The sequence below is a fragment of the Odocoileus virginianus genome, unplaced genomic scaffold (genome assembly GCF_023699985.2).
Source record: "Odocoileus virginianus isolate 20LAN1187 ecotype Illinois unplaced genomic scaffold, Ovbor_1.2 Unplaced_Contig_1, whole genome shotgun sequence".
NCBI classification, from domain to species: domain Eukaryota; kingdom Metazoa; phylum Chordata; class Mammalia; order Artiodactyla; family Cervidae; genus Odocoileus; species Odocoileus virginianus.
In genome coordinates this window covers 2,956,714-2,980,319 of record NW_027224318.1, presented here as the reverse complement: position 1 = coordinate 2,980,319, position 23,606 = coordinate 2,956,714, and the positions used below count along the sequence as shown (strand labels likewise).

Genomic DNA, 23,606 nt, shown 5'->3' with positions numbered 1-23,606 from the left:
AAGGGCATGGATATCTGAAATTGGGCTGATATAAGATGACTGTACCCACATCCCAAATAATCTCACATGGGAGAGAAGTATGATCAAGTTGTAGGGTAGGTTAGACAGACTAAATTAATTTGATAATTGAATTCCTTTTTTAAAAAAACCACCCATTGCCATCGCTCATGATGCTAATATCAGATTAGTTTGGGAAGTGCTACACTTCACTTGATAGCAAATGTCACCTATGTATTTAGAAATTGTAACTGTGTTTACAGAGGAAATGTATGAAAACAAAACTTGCATGACTTTTGCCCACTCACTGTCACTCATCAGTTTTACAAATAAATGGATAGTATGGCTCAGAGCTCCTATGGGCCAGTTCACATTGTTAGTTGTTGACTTACTATTCCATTACAGAGGTATCAGATGGCCTTATTTCATACCAGGGGCACTGGCATTTCACTTCTAACTGGCTCTGACTGGGAAAACGTTTCTCTCTACCTTAGAAATACTACCCAAATATAATTATACATGAACAAAAAGACCTGCCAGCGATCTCACCCCAATTTTGGAAACATCAGTGTGAGTCTTCTTAAACTAATCAGACTTTGTATGTAAAAGTCCTGGTTACAAGCTCTTTGGGGAAAAAACACACTATTTACTATTACATATGGCTAAGCCATCATTCCTTGATCATTGTTCTACTTTAGATGACCATTTGGTATTTCATTTCACATCTTACCGGAGAACCCAGCTCACATTGTCTGCATGTGATTATAAAGGCAGAGAAGATGGAGACATTAACTCGTTAGTGTAGACCTTTTTTTATATTTCCATATAGGTATAATTTAAGATGGTTTGCATTTCTCTCACAACCTCAAAATAAATGTAACCCACACTAGCTGTTATTTTATTATAGGCAAGTGACATTACAGTTCCATCTGCTATTTAAAGTAAATGTATTAGAATAGAATTTTAATTCAGTCTGGCATAATAGTTAAAAGGATGGACTCTAGAACCTCACCATGTGCACCCTATCCCTTACTGGCCGTGTGTCATGGAACAAGTCACATATTCTCCCTGTGCCTTAGATTCCTCAACAGAATAAAGGTAATACTAGTCCCTGCCTCACAGAATTTTAGGTGGATTTAATGAACTAACACATATAAAGCACTTAGAATAGTAACTTAAACATAGTAATGTTATATAATTGGTAGCAGATGTATTAACTGCAAGCCTTCACCATACCTTTTTTTTTTTGCCATACCACGCCGCATGCAGGAATTCCCTGGTCAGGGTTCCAACCCCTGCCCCCTGCAGTGTCTTAGCCACTGAACCACGAGGAAGTCTGTCCTCACCATGCCTTTAACATGGCTATGTTCCTTGTGAATCTATAGGCGTCTAACTATTAAGAAATGGACTGGCATCCTACCTATTCAACACTGCACTAGAGTTCCTAGCACAGTAAAAAAGCAACAACAACAAAGAAACAAGTTACTAGATTTGGAAAGGAAGAAAATAGGACTAGTATTAATCAAGACAAGTTTACCTACATAGAAAACCAAGAGAACAGAGTCAAAAAATTTTGGAATTAATAAGGGGGTCAGATACAGTGCTGAAAGTGGTGCTGATGTAAAAAACATTTTATTGATATTTCTACACACTATCAACAAAGAGTTATAAATGCAGTCAAAATGTTTAAGTATCATTTATATTAGCAACAAAAATCTTAGATACCTAGAAATAGTCCAATGAGAGTTGTGCAAGGCCATTACATATAAAATTATAAAAATTTTAATTGAAAGTTACCTTAAAAATCTAAATAAATGAAGAACATGAATAAGTGATCATGGAAAGACTGAAAAGAGTAAGGATATTGGAGTTTCCTGGTGGTGCAGTGGATAAGAATCCAGCTGCCAATGCAGGGGACAGAGGTTCGATCCCTGGTCCGGGAAGATTCCACATACCATGGGGCAACTAAGACGCTGCACCTCAACTACTGAAGTCAGCACACCCTAGAGCCTGTGTTCCACAAGAGAAGTTGCCGCAATGAGAAGCACCACAACTAGAGAGTAGTCCCTGCTTACCACAGCTAGAAAAAGCCCACGCACAGCAACAGAGATCCAGGAAAACCACAAATAAATAAACAGAGTATGGATACCAATTCTTGCCAAATTAACCTACAAATTCAATGTAATTCCAATTATGAGAGTAAGTTGTGGGTCAAACTCCCAGGGCTCAAATTCCAATGCAGCCACTTACTATATGACCTTGGGCAGGTTACTTCACCATTCTGTACTTCAGTTATGTTGTCAGATGAATAGAGATAGTGTATGCCCTTCCCTTTTGGGTTTTTGTGAAGAATAAATAAAATTATAAATATATAAAGCACTTAAAGTATTCCTGGCACATAGTCAGGTGCTCTAAAGATGTTACCTATCATTGTTAGTGTTATATTAAGAATTACAGGTCCACAAAGACAAGAAACAAACACTTTAAGGAATAAGAAATTAAACTGCCCAATGTGCACTTAAAACAACCTTTACTAATAATTGTAAAAGGCAAATTAAAACTCTGAGTTATTTCTCTAGTCATATTGGCAAAAATTAAAATGTGTTGGCAAGAATGTAAAGGAAGCAAGTGTTTTTGAGCACTGTGAGAATATAAATTGGCACCATTTTATAGGAAAATATGACAGTAACTAACAAATTTTAAAGTGTATATACATTTTAAAATTTATCATGTGCATGCTTTTTTGGTTTTTTAATTAATTAATTAACTTATAAATTAATCTTTGTTGCTGCACACAGGCTTTCTCTAGTTGCAGAGAACAGGGCCTACTCTTCACCGTGGTGCACAGGTTTCTTATTGCAGTGGCTCCTCTTGTTGCAGAACACACGCTCCACAGTGAGCAGACTCAGTAGCTGTGGCACAGGGACTTAGTTGCCCGGCAGCATGTGGAATCTTCCCAGGACCAGGGATCAAACCCATGTCCCCTGCACTGGCAGGCGGATTCTTAACCACACTGGGCCACGAGGGAAGTCAGTGCATAAGTTTTTGATTGCCATTTATGGCAACTTATCCTACAAAAACCATTATGTAAGTACACTAAGATGGAAGAGTGTTTATTGTCATATTATCTGTAATATAAGAAACTGAAACAATCCTAAAGATCCATATTATTCAGTCAATGAAAATAAAGTCATGGTGCAAATTAAAACATGGAAAAATGTTCAAGCTAAATTCTCTGGATGAATATACAGAAATCGTTCACAGTAGGAAACTTGGAGGGTGTGAATAGAAAGGTTATGTATGTTTACATACAGGTTATGTATGTTTATGTATGTTTAGAGTTTTATTTTCTATTTGAAGCATGTCTGAGTTTCACAAAAGCATCACAAGGTGAGAGCATCATTTTTATAGTAAATTCTAAATTTTATTTAATTAACGTGGTTCCCACTGTTAAGCGTGCTTCTCAGCTTGATATAACTATGTTAAACTATCTTATTTGACAAAGTACTAAAGACTTCCCCAATTCAGTAGGATAGAATCTTTAGATTTTAAACTTATGAAAACTTTGGAATGGTGATTCGTGAATGTTTCAGTTCTGCCTTTTCAGGTGCATGCTAAAACTGATTATATATTTCACCAGAGCTAAATGGCAAAGGTTTCAGTTCTCTGAGTGCTTGAACACATTTTGTTATTTCCCTATATGCCCCTTCCCAAGACAATGAAGAACCATACTCTTAGGCTTTCTTTAGTCAGCAAGGAATTTCCCCAGGAGTGGTAACTCTGGGGTGGCTTCAACATTAAAAAGCACCACTCTTGATACCTCAATGTGGGAGTGTAAGGGGATCCTGTAAGACAAAACACTCTAATTGCAGAAAGGGAACATTTATTTTTAGCACTTCTAAAGAGCCTTCCCAAAATGAACTTTCACTTTTCCTCATCTTCCCACGATCAGCTCTGACAGTCGACATGCCTGAAAGAGTGTCTCCTCCAAGCCTTTCATCACAGCCACTCCACTCAGTGGTTCATTCTGTTCTTTCTCTCCCACCCTTCACCATGCATGACATATTATTTTAGATGTCTTATCTAAAATCCCCCCAATGTAATGTGACTACATTTAATATATAAGTCTCAGCGGATATGTGACTTGTCTCACTTTCTTCCTACAAATTTCCCTTATATGCAACTTTTCCATTCTTCCTCATTTTCACAATCTCCACGTAGCTCTTCTCAGTTCTCTGTTTCTAGCCTGAAATCACTGCCTTCATTCTGTCAAGGTTTTTGTGAATTAAACTTGCCCTACTAAGTATCCTACTCCTGTTTTAAAACTAGGGGGTTATATTCAACTCAAAAAGTATATTACGTAACCTTAGATTTTTTTCAGTGCAGGTGGTGAGGCGGCAAATGTTCACATGCTGAAATTTGTTCTTGGGTGTTTGTATTCAAGAGCTACTATCTAAAACTGATGTGCTCACCTAGAGCAGGGAAGCACTGTTCAACTTCATACTGAAGGTTCAATCCAGTGCAACATGAGGGGGAAAAGGCCTTCAGATCAGAAAGAGAGATGTAAAAATTATTCAGACTCCAAGATAGTGTATATAGAACACTTTACCAATCTTTTTTTTTAAAAAGGCTTCAAAAACCAGTGCTTGAATTTAGCAATGTTGCAGCATACAAAGTCTATATACAAAGATAAATTTTATTTTTACATACTGGCAATGAATAATTACAAACTTAAATGAAAAATAGTGATTTTAAAGTAGTTAACAGAAAATATGAAATACATAGGGATAAATCTGACAAAAGGTGTAGAAAAACTATATACCAAAACTAAATATCATTGTGGGTATAAACTAATGAAGATCTAAATAACTGATAATGAGAGGTAAAACAACTTATCTATAGAGAAAGAGGTTTTAGTAGGTTGAACTGTGGTCCCACAAAAGATGTGTCAGTCCTAACCCCCAGTGGCTGTGAATGTGACTTTATTGGGAAAATAAACATTCTTTGCAAATGTAATTAAGTGAAGAATCTCAAGATGAGATCATCCTGGGTTATCTGGATGGGCCCTAAACCAAATGACAAATATCTTTGTAAAAATAAGAGAAGATACAGAATACACAAAGGAGATAACTAAAAGAAAAGGTCATGAGAAAATAGAGGCAGAGATTGGAGTCATGCAGCCCCAAGACAAAGGTTAGAGCCACCAGAAGACAAAAAAAGCAAGGAAGCATTCTGCCCCAGAGCCTTGGGGAAAGAGCAGTCCTACCAATACCTTGATTTCAGACTTCTGGCCTCCAGGATAGTGAAAAAAATAAATTTGTTCTAAGGCACCCAGTTTGTGATAATTTGGCACCTCTAGGAAACTAATACACAGATACAAGAATTACAGTGAACATCTCATCAGAACCTATGCAGAAAAGAATGTGAAGTGAAATATTCAATGTATTGAAAAATAAATCCACCAAAATAGAATTCTATATCCAGCAAAATTGTTCTTCAACAGTGAAGAGAAGGTAAACTTTCTCACACAAACAAAAAACTGAGGGAATTCATTGCCCATACATGCATTTTGCAAAAAAAAAAAAAAAAAGTTAACAGTTCCTTGGACAGAAGGGAAAATATACAGATCAAAACCTTAGATCTACATAAAGAAAGGAAGAGCATGAGAAAAGGGGAAAGAAATAAAATGATTTATTTTTCCTATTCTTAAATGCTCTGATAACTGCCTAGTAACAATGTACTGGGTGATTATAACATATACGTAAAATATGAATGTAATAGCAATGTCAGAAGGAATAGGTGGAAGGAATTGGGAATGCTCTTTAATAAAATACATACACTATATGTGAAGCAGCTTCGTGTTATTTGAAGGTAAATGTAAATGAATGAAAAATATTTAATATTATAAACTAGGGAAACTTAATTTTAAAAACATATTTGATAAGTTTCATAGAGAAAAAGAAATAATATATGATCTCACTTAGATGTCTAACCTGAAAAAAAAATGCACTCTAAGAAACAGAGTACAGATTGATGGTTGCTGGGGTAGGGTGGGGAAGGGGGATGTGGAAATGGGTGAAGGTGGTCAAAGGATACAAACATTCAATTACAAGAGGAACAAGTTCTTGTAATATAATACACAGAATAGTAACTAGGTTAACAGTACTATATTATGTATTTGAGAGTTGCTAACAGTACATTTTAAAAGTTCTTACCACCACCAAAAAAAAAAAAATTATAACCATATGAGGTGAAGGATGTGTTAAACTAACTTTATTGTGGTAATCACTTTGCAACATATACACATACCATGGGCTTCCCTGGTGGCTCAGACGGTAAAGAATCTGCCTGCAATGTAAGAAACCTGGGTTCAATCCCTAGGCTGGGAAGATCCCCTGGAGAAGGGAATGGCTACTCCAGTATTCTTGCCTGGAGAATTCTATGGACAGACAGAGCTGGTGGGCTATAGTCCGTGGGGTCACAAAAAGTTGGACACAACTGAGTGACTAACACGCACATACACACACACTAGATGATGAGCACTTCCTAGATGGTGCAGGGTGAAGCGGTAAAGAATCCATCTGCTAATGCAGAAAATGCAAGATCAAAGATCCTCTGGAGAAGGGCATGGCAATCCACTCCAGTATTCTTGCCTAGAGAATCTCATGGACAGAGGAGCCTGGTGGGCTACAGTCCATAGGGGTTGCAGAGAGTCAGACATGACTGAAGCAACTTAGCATGCACTCATAACAAATTATTACATTGTATACTTAACCTTACATGGTATTATATGTCTTATACATCTCAATAAACCTGAGGTGAAGTATATTTGATATATATAAGATTGTTGTTGTTCAGTTGCTCAGTCATATCCGACTCTTGGCAACTGCGTGGATGGCAGCATGCCAGGCTTCCCTGTCCTTCACCATCTTACAGAGCTTGCAACTCATGTCCATTGAGTCAGTGATGTCATCCAACCATTTTGTTGTCTGTCGTCCCCTTCTCTTCATGCCTTCTATCTTGCCCAGCATCAGGGTCTTTTCTGAAGAGTCTTCTTTGCACCCAGTGGCCAAAGTACTGGAGCCTCAGCTTCAGCATCAGTCCTTCTAATGAATATTTAGGATTGATTTCCTTTAAGATTGACTGGTTTGATCTCCTTGCAATCCAAGGGACTCTCAAGAGTCTTCTCCAACACCACAGTTTCAAAAGCATCAATTCTTCAGCATTCAGCCTTCTTTATAGTCCAACTCTCACATCCATACATGACTACTGGAAAAAACCATTGCTTTGACTAGATGGACTTTTGTCAGCAATGTCTCTTCTTTTTAATATGCTATCTAGGTTTGTCATAGCTTTTCTTCCAAGAAGCAGGGGTCTTTTAATTTCATGGCTGCAGTCACCATCTGCAGTGATTTTGGAGCCCAAGAAAATAAAGGTTGTCACTGTTTCCATTGTTTCCCCATCTATTTTTCATGAAGTGATGGGACCAGATGCCATGATCTTTGTTAACTGAATGTTGAATTATTTTAAATTAATTAATTTTAATTGGAAGCTAATTACTTTACAATATTGTAGTGGTTTTTGCCATACATTGACATGAATCAGCCATGGGTGTACATGTGTTCCCCATCCTGAACCCCCCTCCCACCTCCCTCCCCATCCCATCCCTCAGGGTCATCCCAGCACACCAGCCCTGAGCACCCTGTCTCATGCATCAAACCTGGACTGGCGATCTATTTCACATAGGATAATATGCACCTTTCAATGCTATTCTTGCAAATCATCCCACTCTCGCCTTCTCTCACAGAGTCCAAGAGTCTGTTTTTACCTTTGTGTCTCTCTTTTTGCTGTCTCACATATAGGGTCATCATTACTATCTTTCTAAATTCCATATATATGCATTAATATACTGTATTGGTGTTTTTCTTTCTGACTTACTTCACTCTGTATAATAGGCTCCAGTTTCATCCACCTCATTAGAACTGATTCAAATGCATTCTTTTTAATAGCTGAGTAATATTCCATTGTGTATATGTACCACAGCTTTCTTATCCATTTGTCTGCTGATGGGCATCTAGGTTGCTTCCATGTCCTGGCTATTGTAAACAGTGCTGCAATGAACACTGGGGTACACATGTCTCTTTCAATTCTGGTTTCCTTGATATGCATGCCCAGCAGTGGGATTGTTGGGTGGTATGGCAATTCTGTTTCCAGTTTTTTAAGGAATCTCCACACTGTTCTCCATGGTGGCTGTACTAGTTTGCATTCCCACCATTCTGACCAGCATGAAATGGTACCTCATTGTGGTTTTGATTTCCATTTCTCTGATAATGAGTGATGTTGAGCATCTTTTCATGTGTTTGTTAGCCATCCATATGTCTTCTTTGAGAAATGTCTGTTTAGTTCTTTGGCCCATTTTTTGATTGGGTCATTTATTTTTCTGGAATTGAGCTGCATGAGCTGCTTATATATTTTTGAGATTAATTCTTTGTCAGTTGCTTTGTTTGCTATTATTTTCTCCCATTCTGAAGGCTGTCTTTTCACCTTGCTTATAGTTTCCTTCATTGTGCAAAAGCTTTTAAGTTTATTAGGTCCCATTTGTTTATTTTGCTTTTATTTCTATTACTCTGGGAGGTGGGTCATAGAGGATCCTGCTGTGATTTATGTCAGAGAGTGTTTTGCCTATGTTTTCCTCTAGGAGTTTTATAGTTTCTGGTCTTACATTTAGATCTTTAATCCATTTTGAGTTTATTTTTGTGTATGGTGTTAGAAAGTGTTCTAGTTTCATTTTTTACAAGTGGTTGACCAGTTTTCCCAGCACCACTTGTTAAAGAGATTGTCTTTTCTCCATTGTATATTCTTGCCTCCTTTGTCAAAGATAAGGTGTCCATAGGTGTGTGGATTTATCTCTGGGCTTTCTATTCTGTTCCACTGATCTATATTTCTGTCTTTGTGCCAGTACCATACTGTCTTGATGACTGTAGCTTTGTAGTATAGTCTGAAGTCAGGCAGGTTGATTTCTCCAGCTCCATTCTTCGTTCTCAAGGTTGCTTTGGCTATTCAAGATTTTTTGTATTTCCATACAAATTGTGAAATTATTTGTTTTAGTTCTCTGAAAAATACCATTGGTAGCTTGATAGGGATTGCATTGAATCTACAGATTGCTTTGGGTAGTATACTCATTTCACTATATTGATTCTTCCAATCCATGAACATGGTATATTTCTCCATCTATTTGTGTCATCTTTGATTTCTTTCATCAGTGTTTTATAGTTTTCTATATATAGGTCTTTGGTTTCTTTAGGTAGATTTATTGCTTAAATATTTTATCCTTTTTGTTGCAATGGTGAATGGAATTGTTTCCTTAATTTCTCTTTCTGTTTTCTCATTGTTAGTGTATAGGAATGCAAGGGATTTCTGTGTGTTAATTTTATATCCTGAAACTTTACTATATTCATTGATTAGCTCTAGTAATTTTCTGGTGGTGTCTTTAGGGTTTTCTATGTAGAGGATCATGTCATCTGCAAACAGTGAGAGTTTTACTTCTTCTTTTCCAATCTGGATTCCTTTTATTTCTTTTTCTTCTCTGATTGCTGTGGCTAAAACTTCCAAAACTATGTTGAATAGTAGTGGTGAGAGTGGGCACCCTTGTGGTGTTCCTGACTTTAGGGGAAATGCTTTCAATTTTTCATCATTGAGGATAATGTTTGCTGTGGGTTTATCATATATGGCTTTTGTTATGTTGAGGTGTGTTCCTTCTATGCCTGCTTTCTGGAGGGTTTTTTTTTTTTTAATCATAAATGGATGTTGAATTTTGTCAAAGACTTTCTCTGCATCTATTGAGATAATCATATGGTTTTTATCTTTCAATTTGTTAATGTGGTGTATTACATTGATTGATTTGCAGATATCAAAGAATCCTTGCATCCCTGGGATAAAGCCCACTTGGTCATGATGTATGATCTCTTTAATATGTTGTTGGATTCTGTTTGCTAGAATTTTGTTGAGGATTTTTGCAACTATGTTCATCAGTGATATTGGCCTGTAATTTTCTTTTTTTGTGGCATCTTTGTCTGGTTTTGATATTAGGGTGATGGTAGCCTCATAGAATGAGTTTGGAAGTTTACCTTCCTCTGCAGTTTTCTGGAAGAGTTTGAGTAGGATAGGTGTTAGCTCTTCTCTAAATTTTTGGTAGAATTCAGCTGTGAAGCCATCTGGTCCTAGGCTTTTGTTTGTTGGAAGATTTCTGATTACAGTTTCAATTTCCATGCTTGTGATGGGTCTGTTAAGATCTTCTATTTCTTCCTGGTTCAGTTTTGGAAAGTTCCACTTTCCTAAGAAATCATCCATTTCTTCCAAGTTGTCCATTTTATTGGCATATAGCTGCTGATAATAGTCTCTTATGGTCCTTTGTATTTCTGTGTTATCTGTTGTGATTTCTCCATTTTCATTTCTAATTTTGTTGATTTGATTCTTCTCCCTTTGTTTCTTGATGAATCTGGCTAATGATTTGTCTGTTTTATTTATCTTCTCAAAGAACCAGCTTTTAGTTTTGTTGATTTTTGCTATGGTCTCCTTTGTTTCTTTTTCATTTATTTCTGCCCTAATTTTTATGATTTCTTTCCTTCTACTAACCCTGGGGTTCTTCATTTCTTCTTTTTCTAGTTGCTTTAGGTGTAAAGTTAGGTTATTTATTTGATTTGTTCTCTTGTTTCTTGAGGTAAGCTTGTATTGCTATGAATCTTCCCCTTAGCACTGCTTTTACTGAATCCCATAGGTTTTGGGTTTTGTGTTTTCATTTTCATTTGTTTCTATGCATATTTTGATTTCCTTTTTTATTTCTTCCATGATTTGTTGGTTATTCAGAAGCATGTTGTTTAGCCTCCATATGTTTGTATTTTTAATAGTTTTTTCCTGTAGTTGACATCTAATCTTACCACATTGTGATCAGAAAAGATGCTTGAAATGATTTCAATTTTTTTTAAATTTACCAAGGCTAGATTTATGGCCCAGGATGTGATCTATCCTGGAGAAGGTTCCATGTGCACTTGAGAAAAAGGTGAAATTCATTGTTTTGGGGTGAAATGTCCTATAGATATCAATTAGGTCTAACTGGTCCATTGTATCATTAAATAAATAAATAAAAATAAAAAGAAATAAAGTTTGTGTTTCCTAGCTAATCTTCTGTTTAGTTGATCTATCCGTATGTGTGAGTGGGGTATTAAAGTCTCCCACTATTATTGTGTTACTGTTAATTTCCCCTTTCATACTTGTTAGCATTTGCCTTACATATTGCGGTGCTCCTATGTTGGGTGCATATATATTTATAATTGTTATATCTTCTTCTTGGATTGATCCTTTGATCATTATGTAGTGTCCTTCTTTGTCTCTTTTCACGGCCTTTATTTCAAAGTCTATTTTATCTGATATGAGTATTGCTACTCCTGCTTTCTTTTGGTCTCCATTTGCATGAAATATCTTTTTCCAGCCCTTCACTTTCAGTCTGTATGTGTCCCTTGTTTTGAGGTGGGTCTCTTGTAGACAGCATATATAGGGGTCTTGTTTTTGTATCCATTCAGCCAGTCTTTGTCTTTTAGTTAGGGCATTCAACTCATTTACATTTAAGGTAGTTATTGATAAGTATGATCCCATTGCCATTTACTTTGTTGTTTTGGGTTCGAGTTTATAAAGCTTTTCTGTATTTCCTGTCTAGCAAAGATCCTTTACCATTTGCCGAAGAGCTGCTTTGGTAGTGCTGAATTCTCTGATCTTTTGCTTGTCTGTAAAGCTTTTGATTTCTTCTTCATATTTGAATGAGATCCTTGCTGGGTACAGTAATCTGGCTGTAGGTTTTTCTCTTTCATCACTTTAAGTATATCCTGCCATTCCCTTTGGCCTGAAGAGTTTCTATTGAAAGATCAGCTGTTATCCTTGTGGGAATCCCCCTTGTGCATTATTTGTAGCTTTTCCCTTGCTGCTTTTAATATTTGTTCTTTGTGTTTGATCTTTGTTAATTTGACTAATATGTGTCTTAAGGTGTTTCACCTTGGATTTATCCTGTTTGGGACTCTCTGGGTTTCTTGGACTTGGATGGCTATTTCCTTCCCCATTTTAGGGACATTTTCAACTATTATCTCAAGTATTTTCTCATGGTCTTTCTTTTTATCTTCTTCTTCTGGAACTGCTATGATTCAAATGTTGGTGCTTTTAACATTATCTCAGAGGTCTCTGAGGTTGTCCTCATTTCTTTTAATTCTTTTTTCTTTTTTCCTCTCTGCTTCATTTATTTCTACCATTCTATCTTCCACCTCACTTATCCTATCTTCTGCCTCAGTTATTCTACTGTTGGTTCCCTCCAGAGTGCTTTTGATCTCAGTTATTGCATTATTCATTATATATTGACTCTTTTATTTCTTCTAGGTCTTTGTTAAACATTTCTTACATCTTCTTGGTCCCATCCAAACTATTTATCTGTAACTCCATTTTGTTTTCAAGATTTTGGATCATTTTTACTATCATTATTCTGAATTCTTTTTCAGGTAGACTCCCTATCTCCTCCTCTTTTGTTTGGTTTGGTGGGCATTTATCATGTTCCTTTACCTGCTGAATATTTCTCTGCCTTTTCATCTTGTTTAGATTGCTATGTTTGGGGTGGCCTTTCTGTATGCTGGAAGTTTGTGGTTCCTCTTTATTGTGGAGGTTCCTCCCTGTGGGTGGGGTTGGATGAGTGGCTTGTCAAGGTTTCCTGGTTAGGGAAGCTTGTACTGGTGTTCTGGTGGGTGGAGCTGGATCTCCTCTCCCTGGAGTTCAATGAAGTGTCCATTAGTGAGTTTTGAGGTGTCTATGGGTTTGGTGTGACTTTTGGCCGCCTGTATTTTAATGCTCAGGGTTATGTTCCTGCGTTGTTGGAGAATTAGCTTGGTATGTCTTGCTCTGAAACTTGTTGGCTCTTGGGTGGAGCTTGGTTTCAGTGTAGGTATGGAGGCTTTTGGATGAGCTCTTGTCAATTAATGTTCCCTGGAGTCAGGAGTTTTCTGGCATTCTCAATTTTGGATTTAAGCTTCCTGCCTCTGGCTTTCAGTCTTATTCTTACAGTAGCCTCAAGACTTCTCCATCCATACAGCACTGATGATAAAACATCTAGGTTAATGGTGAAAAGATTCTCCACAGTGAGGGACACCCAGAGAGGTTCACAGAGTTACATGGAGAAGAGAAGAGGGAGGAGGGAGATAGAGGTGACCAGGAGGAGAAGAGGGGGAGTCAAAAGGAGAGAGACAGATCTAGCCAGTAATCAGTTCCCTAAGTGTTCTCCACAGCCCAGAACACCCAAAGAGATTCACAGAGTTGGGTAGAGAAGAGAAGGGGGAGGGAGGAGATAGAGGTGACCTGGGGGAGAAAAAAAAGGAGAGGAGCAATCAAGCCAGTAATCACACTCTTAAGTAAAAATGGGTACCAAAGATTGTATTCTAAAGGTACAGAATTGATAACAAATACCAAAAAAGCAAAGATTAAAAATCTAGAGTAGAAGTTAGACTCTCAAAAATACAATATTAAAAAAATCACAGAAGTTATAAATATATATATATATATGAAATTTGCTTTAAAAATAGGGTCTTTTTTTTGCAAGGTAATAGTAGGTTATAAAAATGAAAATTAAATAGTAATAAAGACTTAAAAATAAAAAAATTAAAAAAAAAAATGATAATAGTAAAATATATCTAGGAATTTCTCTGGAGCTGTTGAGGGCAGTGTGGGGTCAGTTCAGTTTCAGATAGTTCCTTGTTCCAGCTTATACTTCTTCTCAAGGTCTATAGGCCCCTTCCAATGTAGTCAATGCTAACTACAGGGTTTTAATCTGTTGCACCTGTCACTTCCAAAGCAGTTCCCTCTTCTTTGTTTATTTTGGCTTCCTCTGTTTGCAAGTCTCTTCAGTGTCTAATTTCCACCCTGACACAAGGGGGCAAAGGTGGTCACTTATTTAGGCTCACTTGTTCAGTTGTGCTGTGGGGAGGGAGGAACACTGTGTGGGGGGAGAGCTCATAGTGTATGGACCATGCTGGGTTTGCCCCAGCTCACAGCATGTGTGCTTTCCCGGTCTACACTGCTCAGGCTCCTGGTTGTTCTGCAGGGAAACTGTCTAAACTGGGCCCTGGGTTGCATGCACTTCCCAGGTCTAAGCCACTCAGGTTCAGGTTCTCGGGTACTCCACAAAGGCACAGACTCGGCTGGGCCTGCGTTTTGTGCCCTTCCCAGGTCTGAGCAGCTCAGGCGACCAGGTGCTTGGTGAGTGCACTCTCCCAGGTGGGCTGTGCATCTTATCACCTTCCCAGTCCCAGCCCCTTGGTTTCCTGGGTGCGCAGCGAGAGCACCATCTCAGGTGTGCCGTGTGTCTCCTCTGGGGAGCTGATCTCTGGCTGCGACCCTCCTGGCAGATGTCAACCATCCAGGATCCCAGGAAGACTTGGTTAGCAACTGGGAGCCTGCTCACAGTTTGGTGGAGGATGCTGTCTCTGGGGCTGAGATTGCCCCTCACCTTCCAGCTCTGGCTGTCGCCCACCTGCCTCTCTGCCTCCAGCTGCGGGAGGGGATGGTCTGCAGCTGGCTAGCTGTTCTCTAGTGTACACTCAATCCTTTGTGAGCAGGCCAGGCTGTGCCTTAGAGCTTTTTGCAGGAAAGTTCTCTCTCTCTCTTTTTTTTCTCTCTCTGGCTATCCCACAGTTTGGGTTGCTATCTCACATTAGCTCCCTCAGATTGTCCTCAGGGCATTCAGGCCTGGTCCTTACCCTAAGCATGCAGCCCATGCCTCCCTGTTCAGCCCCGCTCGCTGCTGGTAGACGCAAGCATCTGGGCTACTTCTCCGCTGGGAGTTGCAGTTAGGTGCCTAATCTGTGGGTGTTTTTTTTTTTTTCCCCTCCCGGTTATGTTGCCCTCTGAGATTCCAAAACTCCCCACAGACCCGCCAGTGAGAGGGTTTCCTGGTGTTTGGAAACTTCTCCTCCTTCACGACTCCCTCCCTGGGACAGGTCTCCATCCCTAACTCTTTTGTCTCTCTTTTTATCTTTTATATTTTGTCCTACCTCCTTTCAAAGAGAATGGGCTGCCTTTCTGGGTGCCTGGTGTCCTCTGCCAGTGTTCAGAAGTTGTTTTGTGGAATTTGCTCAGCATTCAAATGATCTTTTGATGAATTTGTGGGGAGAAAATGGTCTCCTGGTCCTTTCCTCCACCATCTTAGAACCACCCTGAATGTTGAATTTTAAGCCAGCTTTTTCACTGTCCTATTTCACCTTCATCAAGAGACTCTTTAGTTCCTCTTCACTTTCTGCCATAAGGATGGTGTCATCTGCATATCTGAGGTTATTGATATTTCTCCCAGCAGTCTTGATTCCAGCTTGTGCTTCATCCAGCCTGGCATTTCACATGATGTACTCTGCATATAAGTTAAATAAGCAGGGTGACAATATACAGCCTTGATGTACTCCTTTCCCAATTTGAAACCAGTCCATTGTTCCATGTCCAGTTCTAACTGTTGCTTCTTGACCTGCATACAGGTTTCACAGGAGGCAGGTAAGGTGGTCTAGCATTCCCATCTCTTTAAGAATTTTCCAGTTTGTTGTGATCCGCACAAAGATTTTACTGTAGTCAATGAAACTGAAGTAAGATATAGATCAATTAAAAGAGGGGATGAAGTGGAATCATATTAAATTCTCAAATAAAAGCAGAGAAGGCAGAAAAAGTGGGGGGGAATGTAGAATAAATGAAACAAATAGAAAACAGTTACAAACATATTAACAGTAAACATTAATCCAACTATATCAACAATCACTTTAAATGTGAATGATCTATTATACAAGTTAAAAGACACAGATAATCAAAGTGATATAAAACAATATCCAATCACATTTTGTCTAAAGAAATTCATTTTAAAGATAAAGATTCAGGTAGGCTAAAAGTAAAGATATGGAAAAATTTTGTTTGTTTGTTTTTTGTTTTTGACTATAGGACAGGGAAATCATTAGGGACACAGAGAGGCATAGTGAAAAATAAGTCAATTCTCCAAGAAAATATAGAAATGTTAAATGCGTATACAACTAAAAACAAAGTATCAGAATATGTGAAGCAAAATCTGATAGAGATGAAAGGAGAAATAGGCAAATCTACTATTGTATTTGGAGACTTCACTACCACTCTGGAAGTAATTGATAGATCAAAAAGGCAAAAAATCAGTAGAAAAACAGGTGACTTGAAGAACTCTATCAATCAACTTGATCTACTTGACGTTTATAAAATATTCCATCCAACAACAACAGAATACATATTACTCTCAAGTGACATAAAGCATTTATCAAGATAGAACAAATTCAGAACCATTAAACATACCTAAAAGAATAGAAATTATACTGTTTGTTCACAAACCACAATGGAATTAAACTGAAAATCAGTAATAAGAAGGTAGTTAGAGTATCTCCGAAATATTTAGAAATGAAATAACATACTTCTAAATAATTTGTAAGTTAAAGAAAAAAGCCCAAAGAGATTTAAAATATGTAGCTTAGTCTAAGTAAAAATGGAAATACAACTTAACAAAACTGTAAAGAAAGCAGAGAGAAAAATAGAGTGAAAAAAAATCAATGAAATTGAAAACAGGAAAACAATAGAGAAAATCAAGGAAACACAAAATTGGTTTTCTGGAAAGATCAATAAAATTAATAAACTTTTAGTTGGGCTAGCCAAGAGAAAAGAAGACAGAATTACAAATATCAGAAATAAAATAGGAAACATCACTTCTGATTCCATGGACATTAAAAGGAAAATAATGAAATACATGCACATGTATTCTACACCTGGCAAAGCTCTCCTTCAGAAATGAAGAAGCAATATAAACTTTCTCACACCAAAACAGGTGAGGGAGCTCATCACCACTGAACCTGCCTTACAAGAAATAGTAAAGGCAGTTCTTCAAGTTGAAATGATATAATCATATACACAGAAAACTGCAAAACCTCAGCAACAACAGCAACAAAACTATTAGAAATAATGAACAAATTCAGTAAAGTTGTTCCAGAATGACAAGCTTGAGCAGCTGTCTTCCACAGTTGATTTGATATGGACAGACTCTGGCCCACAGAGGGAGAAGGCTAACTTAGTGCCAGGAGTCAAGGTGATGATCCTGAGAAAGGACTAAAAACTCCCACCACAGAAGAAACTGGTCTCCAAACCCATCCTACCCCAGATGTTAGCCTTGGGAGACCTTGGGGTATGATAGTCAGATGTGGCAGACTCTTGACTTCCACCAGCAAAAGAGATACATTCACACGGAGGTGAGGATTTTGATCTGAGGGGAGCACTCAGGTCAACCAAGGAAGGACTCCCAGATCCCTCCAGGCATGAAAGAGAGGACCCTTATGGAGGGCTGAATTATCTGCCCATCCCAAACAGAGGCTTCCCACAGAAACGTACCCAAGACCCCAAGCAGGAATGTCAGGAACAGGTGCCACCACCCCACCCATTCCATTTCTGCAGTGGGCATCTTGGGAGAGAAGGGCCTTCTGAGGGCAGGGGATGCAGGCCCAGGGGAAGATGAGGGTGACCCCAACCTAGAACACACAGGGAGCCATGCAGAGCCCCCTGACCCTGCAATCAGCTCTGATGGTCCCCCACAGAAGCCTGTCGGGTGGAGGTTCTCCTTTACTCCCTTCTTGGGGGCGGAAGGCTCCTTCTCTGAAGGGTGAGGCATCAGGTGGATCCAGGCAGGGCACTCAGAGTGTCGCGGTCAAGGTGAAACCTGTGGGGCTTTCACAGCAAGGTGCCCCTGAGGGGCAGCAGAGGAAGGAGTCCAGGCCCCACCAGAGGCTGGTTGGATTCAAAGTGAGTGTTCAGAGCAAGGAGACCAGGCCCGCTCAGCCCCTGGCTCTGGCATGCTCTGTCCCTGCCTTCGTCCCTGGGAGACGCCAGGCAAGGGTTCTGGATGTGTCTCAACTTCCACTCAGGGAACTGAAGCACAGTGGCATCGTCGGTGGGGGACTCAGGGTGGGGGACATGGAGGTGAGGATGCGGAGGAAGGCTCCCACCCTGCCCTGTTCTCTGGGGACCCAGGGACCCATGACACCTGCCCCGCCTGCTGTCAGCTCTGAGGCGACCTGAGCTGGGCTAGGGGGCGCTGCGCCCCTCTTTGTCTTCTGACTTCTGTCTCTGGCACCTCAGGGCGATGATGGTTGCAGGATGAAGGAACGGTGGGTTCCAGGTGGGCTGAGAGGTCGAGGAGACCCACAGGGACCTGCCCTTCTGTACCGTCAGAGGCCCAGGGAGGCGCCTCCATCCTCCCAACAACCCCGCCTCCCTGGGGGCTCAGACATGGTGGCCTTCGCCCCACAGAAGCCCTCTCTAGTCCGAGGAAAGGAGTGTTTCTATCTGACCGGAACCCCGACGTAGACAGAGTTGTGCAGACATCTCCCTGCCCCTGCCACAGGCCCCAGAGACCCCGCAGGTCTGTCTGGCAGATTCCTGGCCTCTGCCCTTCTCAGTAGTCCCTGCGAGGTGGCCGCCATGGTCTGAGGGGCTCACCCTCCGGTCAGCAGAGGGAGGAGCCCCAGTCCTAGCAAGAGTGGAGACTAGGACTCCGAAGGTAGGAGAGGGAGGCCCTTCAGCTGTGGAGAGATGGATCTCCGACCTCTCCCACTCCTGCCATCAACCCCAGTAGACTCCCAAGTAGGGTTGCTCCAGTGCCCTGTGCTACCTGCCACCAGCCCCCCAAGCCCTGCTCTCTTGTCTGGTCTCTGGCAGGCAGAGCCTGGGCCTCAAAGGTTCAGCTGCAAGTCAGCTGAAGAGGAAGAACGCACCCCCATCTGCTGGTCTCATGAGGCTCAGTGCAACAGAGGGATGAGTCTCAGGCTCTGCCAGGGGTTTACTGGAGGATGGAGCATGGAGTGGACCCGCTACTGAATAACAGAAGGGGCCCACGCCTCCCTGCCCCTGCTCTCAGTCATCAGGGACCCAGGGTGTGTGGTTGAGTGTGGTGCCCCTTCACTTTCTCCTCTGTTATCTCAGGGAAGTGAGACCTTAGTTTCAGGAGGGCTACCTCAGGTCAGCAGAGGGAGGAGTTACAAGCCTCAACATAAGGACTCCCGTGAACCCCCTATTAAGAGAGTTGGCTCCCCAGAGTTCATCCAGCCCTTATGTCACCCCAGGTAGGCCCTTGGCAGGTGTGGCCAAATGTGGTGCCCCCCTCACTTCCTCCTCTTGGTTTGAGGAGTGTGAACTCTTGTTCTGAGACTTTTGTCTCAGAGCAGCAGAGGGGTGGGTGCAGGCCTGCCTGGACAGGAGAAGGATGAGGCCTCTCAGTGGGCACTGATGGGACCATCCACCTTGGAACAGTGAGGACATCACAAAGTCTGGCCTTCCCCCTCCTGTTGGTGCTCTGAGTTGGGGGCAGGATTGTGATTGTAGCTGCAGCCTGAGGTGCCCCTTAGCTCCTCTTATACGGATTCACGTCATCCTGGGGGTGAGGGCCATGGTCTGAGATGTGTGTCCTCAGGTCAGCTAAGCAGAAGAAGCCCAGACAGGGCCAGGAGTCAGTCAAGGTGATGTCCCTGAATGTCTGCCACACCAGAACAGAGGGGACACCACAGTGCCCAACCTTGGACACCCTGCTGTCTTACCTGGAATCTACAGGCTAAGCCGGCTGGTTACACCCTGAGGAGCTTTCTCGGGATTCTTAGGACACAGATCAGTCAGGAAAACAGGAGACCGCCACCCAAGCACTATCTAAGGGGAGATCTGTTAAGATAGCCTTGGTCAGAGCTGACAGGGTTGAGTTTCTCACATTCTTCCTCTTTTCCTCAGATCAATTAGCTCTAATCACCACCTCTTGCCTACACCTCTGCCTGCCACCCTCAACAGCATCACCATGCCTCACAGTCAGAAGAGTCAGAGCCAGAAGCTTGAAGTAGGCCTTCAGGCTGAAAAAGAGGCTCAGGGCCTGGTGGGTTCACAGGTTCCTGTAGCTGAGGAGAAGAAGGCCACCGCCTCCTTGCCCTCTTCTTTGATCCAAGGCACCCCAGAGGTTGTGCCTACTGCTGGGGCACAGAGTGTTCCCCAGAGTTCTCAGGGGGCCTGCTCCTCCTCCACTACCATCGAAGCCATTCCACTGAGCAAATCAAATGAGGGCAGCAGCCAAGAAGAGGGTCCAAGCAGCTTCCAGGTTCCCACATTCTTGCTTGGTGATGCGCTAAACAGGAAGGTGGCTGAATTGGTACAGTTGATGAATGCCAAATATGCAAAAAAGGAGCCCATCACAAAGGCAGAAATACTGGAGAATGTCATCAAAGAGGATGAGGATCACTTCCCTGAGATCTTCAGCAAAGCCTGTGAATGCATGGAGATTGTCTTCGGCCTTGAAGCAAAGGAAGTAGACCCAACCAGCCACTCCTATGTGCTCCAGACGACACTAGGTCTCACCTACGATGGGATGCTGAATGATGGCCAGAGCATGCCCAAGACCGGCCTCCTGATATATATCTTGGGTGTGATCTTCATAGAGGGCAACCGTGCTACTGAGGAGAGAATCTGGCATGTACTAAATATGATTGGGGTGTGTGCTGGGCTGAAGGATTTCATCTACGGGGAGCCCAGGAAGCTCATCACTGAAGATTTGGTGAAGGAAGGGTATCTGGAGTACAAGCAGGTGCCCAACAGTGATCCTCCAAGCTATGAATTCCTGTGGGGTCCAAGGGCCCATGCTGAAACCAGCAAGATGAAAATCTTGAAGTTTTTTTCCAAGGTCAATGGGGCTGACCCCACTTCCTTCCCATCCTGGCATGAGGAAGCTTTGAGAGATGAGAAAGAGAAAGCCCAGGCGAGAGCTGCTGCTGGGGATGCTACCTCTGCCATGGCCAGCATCTAGGTTCATGAATGACGTTGGTCACATACTTATTGCTGTTTGTCAGATTTTAGAATAAGTATTTTGCTATTCTGTTAAACCTGGCATTAGAATAGGAATTTCCTTAGAAACCTGCAAGAGCCCAACAATAAAATAGATTGGATCAAGAAACAGAAGAAAAAAGATGTAAAAGGTAGTTATCCTAAGAATCCTATATCTCTTTTCATCTGTTGTTTTGTAAAGTTAAAGATATACACTTAGATTTGCTTGGATAATTAAGCAACGTATGAGAAGTTAAATTCTAATAAATGAGAATCCTGGCTCACTGGCTTATTTGTGCTTATAGGTGGGTCTTAGAGGTGAGAGAAAAGCCTAGAATGGAAAAGTGCCCCTGGCAGTTCCTCTGGGATAACGGAGAAACAGAGCCCACTCTCCACCTGGAGCAGGTGTGGAAGATGTCCTGCCTTCTGTCCCCACACCACTAAATACAGTATACAAACTTGGTGTTCTGTACACATCGTCTAAAAGGATTTCCTGAGAAAAGGCTGATATTTCTTTGAAGCAGTGCCCAGAGGCTGGCACTTTTTCCCTGCTAGGAGAAACAGAGCCCATGGCACTGAAAGGACATTTAATTATTAATAAGTTGTCATCAGTGTAATTTGGCCAACCATAAGCAAGGGCTAGATCTTTGGTAGGGGTGAAATGAATGAAAATAGTCATTTGGATGGAAGAGGAGTTGGGAGGAAGGAAAGGGTTAGTCCTTGACTCAAATTCTGGGAGTTTTGAGTTGCATTCAGCTGGGGAAGACCACCCAATATCCCAGTTAAAGATTATAGCTACTAGCAAGGAAAATTTACTGAGTTTTGTTGCAAAGAAACATTTGAGGCTCACTTGTTTTATATCAGAGAGTGCTGTATATTCTCTGAGATGCCATGGAGCACGCGTGTACACACACACACACACACAATCCCAGGAGAATGATAGAGTCTAGGGTCAAAATCATATTAGAATTATTGTTATTATTAAAGGTCCATTAAATGCCAGGCCATGTGCTTGACAGTCCCACAAGTCAGGGCTTGTTAAACCCACTTCACAAATGAAGAACCTAAGGCTCATATTGGCCACTTGGTCATGGACCCAGTATCACATATCCAGTAAGTGACAAAGCTAGGACTGGATCCCTGGTCTGAATTCACTGAGATCCAAGCTGTCCCCACTCCTCCTAGCCTAAGGCAGACCTTTTGTCTCTTAGTTCATTTCTCTTCCCAGTACTGCATCATGGCAACAGAAAGAAGGGCCCTGTGGCCAAGATACTAAAAGCAGGACTAAAGAAGAAAGGTGATAATGAGAATTAAACTGGATTTCTGGATTGTGTGTGTGGCCTTAATTTACCTCTGACCCTCGTGCCTGAGCCCCAGGGCTCCTTGAAAGCTGACTGTGCCCAGGAGCTGACACTTTTGCCTGGGGCCTGGCACTTTCTTGCATCACACACCCTTCCAGTGGTCTTCCTTCATGTGCACTTCTGTCCCACTCTGGAATGTGGCCTGCTAATCAGCTTATCACTTCCTCTTCTCTGAAGATTGTGCCCTGCTCCCAGTGGAACAGCCCCAAATATTATATCAACATTAGTTTAATTTGTGTCTCCCCTTTTCTCATTAGGCTAAGCAGAAAATTAATTTAATTCCTCACCCATATAAAGACAGATTTAGGCAGTGAAGTCCTGAGTAAAGGGATGCCTCAGGGCAGTATTTAATGTCAGCAGGACCTTTCCCCTTTGTTTCAAAAAGCAAGCATTGAGCCAGAATGACCAGGAGCCAGGGGAAAAGATCAGACAGGACACAGTCAGTCAGTGAGGGTCGTTAAGCGCGTCCTGGCAAGAGCAATTGCCAGAGTCCAGAAAAGAGACCTACAAAGCCAAGTCAGAAGAGGCCCAGGCAGACTGGTTGGGCTCTCTGAGTCCAGAGTTCAGGGGCCAGAAGACAAGATGGTGGGGAACCTGGGTGGGTGGTACTGAATGCATTATAAGAATAGGCTGGGCACTGTTTACAATAGCCAGGACGTGGAAGCAACCTAGATGTCCATTGGCAGATGAATGGATAAGAAAGCTGTGGTACATATACACAATGGAATATTACTCAGCAATTAAAAAGAATGCATTTGAATCAGTTCTAATGAGGTGGATGAAACTGGAGCCTATTATACAGAGTGAAGTAAGTCAGAAAGAAAAACACCAATATAGTATATTAATGCATATATATGGAATTTAGAAAGATGGTAATGATGACCCTATATGCGAGACAGCAAAAGAGACACAGATGTAAAGAACAGACTTTTGGACTCTGGGAGAAGGTGAGGGTGGGATGATTTGAGAGAATAGCATTGAAACATGTATATTATCATATGTGAAACAGATCGCCAGCCCAGGTTCAATGCATGAGACAGGGTGCTCAGGGCTGGTGCACTGGGATGACCCTGAGGGATGGGATGGGGAGGGAGGTGGGAGGGGAGTTCAGGATGGGGAACACATGTACATCCATGGCTGATTCATGTCAATGTATGGCAAAAACCACTACAATATTGTAAAGTAATTAGCCTCCAATTAAAATAAATAAATTAATTTAAAAAAAAAGAATAGGCTGGGGAATCGGCATTTGTGGTCACAAATGCTGGAAGTCTCGGTGTGGTCTGAGTGGGTAAGTCAATTGGAGGAGTGGGCCAGCCATGTACCAGACAC

At 41.3% G+C, this 23,606-nt stretch overlaps 1 protein-coding gene across 1 annotated transcript in view; it reads left to right on the top strand.

Annotated features, from left to right (window-relative positions):
• The window catches only part of LOC110132083 (putative MAGE domain-containing protein MAGEA13P), a 73,989-nt gene extending 52,807 nt beyond the window's left edge, over nt 1–21,182 (top strand). Inside the window, exon 2 of the mRNA XM_020885225.2 lies at nt 19,837–21,182. Within this exon, the coding sequence (XP_020740884.1) occupies nt 19,901–20,896 (996 nt within the window). The 5' untranslated portion in view covers nt 19,837–19,900 and the 3' untranslated portion in view covers nt 20,897–21,182. The remainder of the gene's footprint in view (nt 1–19,836) is intronic.
• Nucleotides 21,183–23,606: the final 2,424 nt, after the last annotated feature.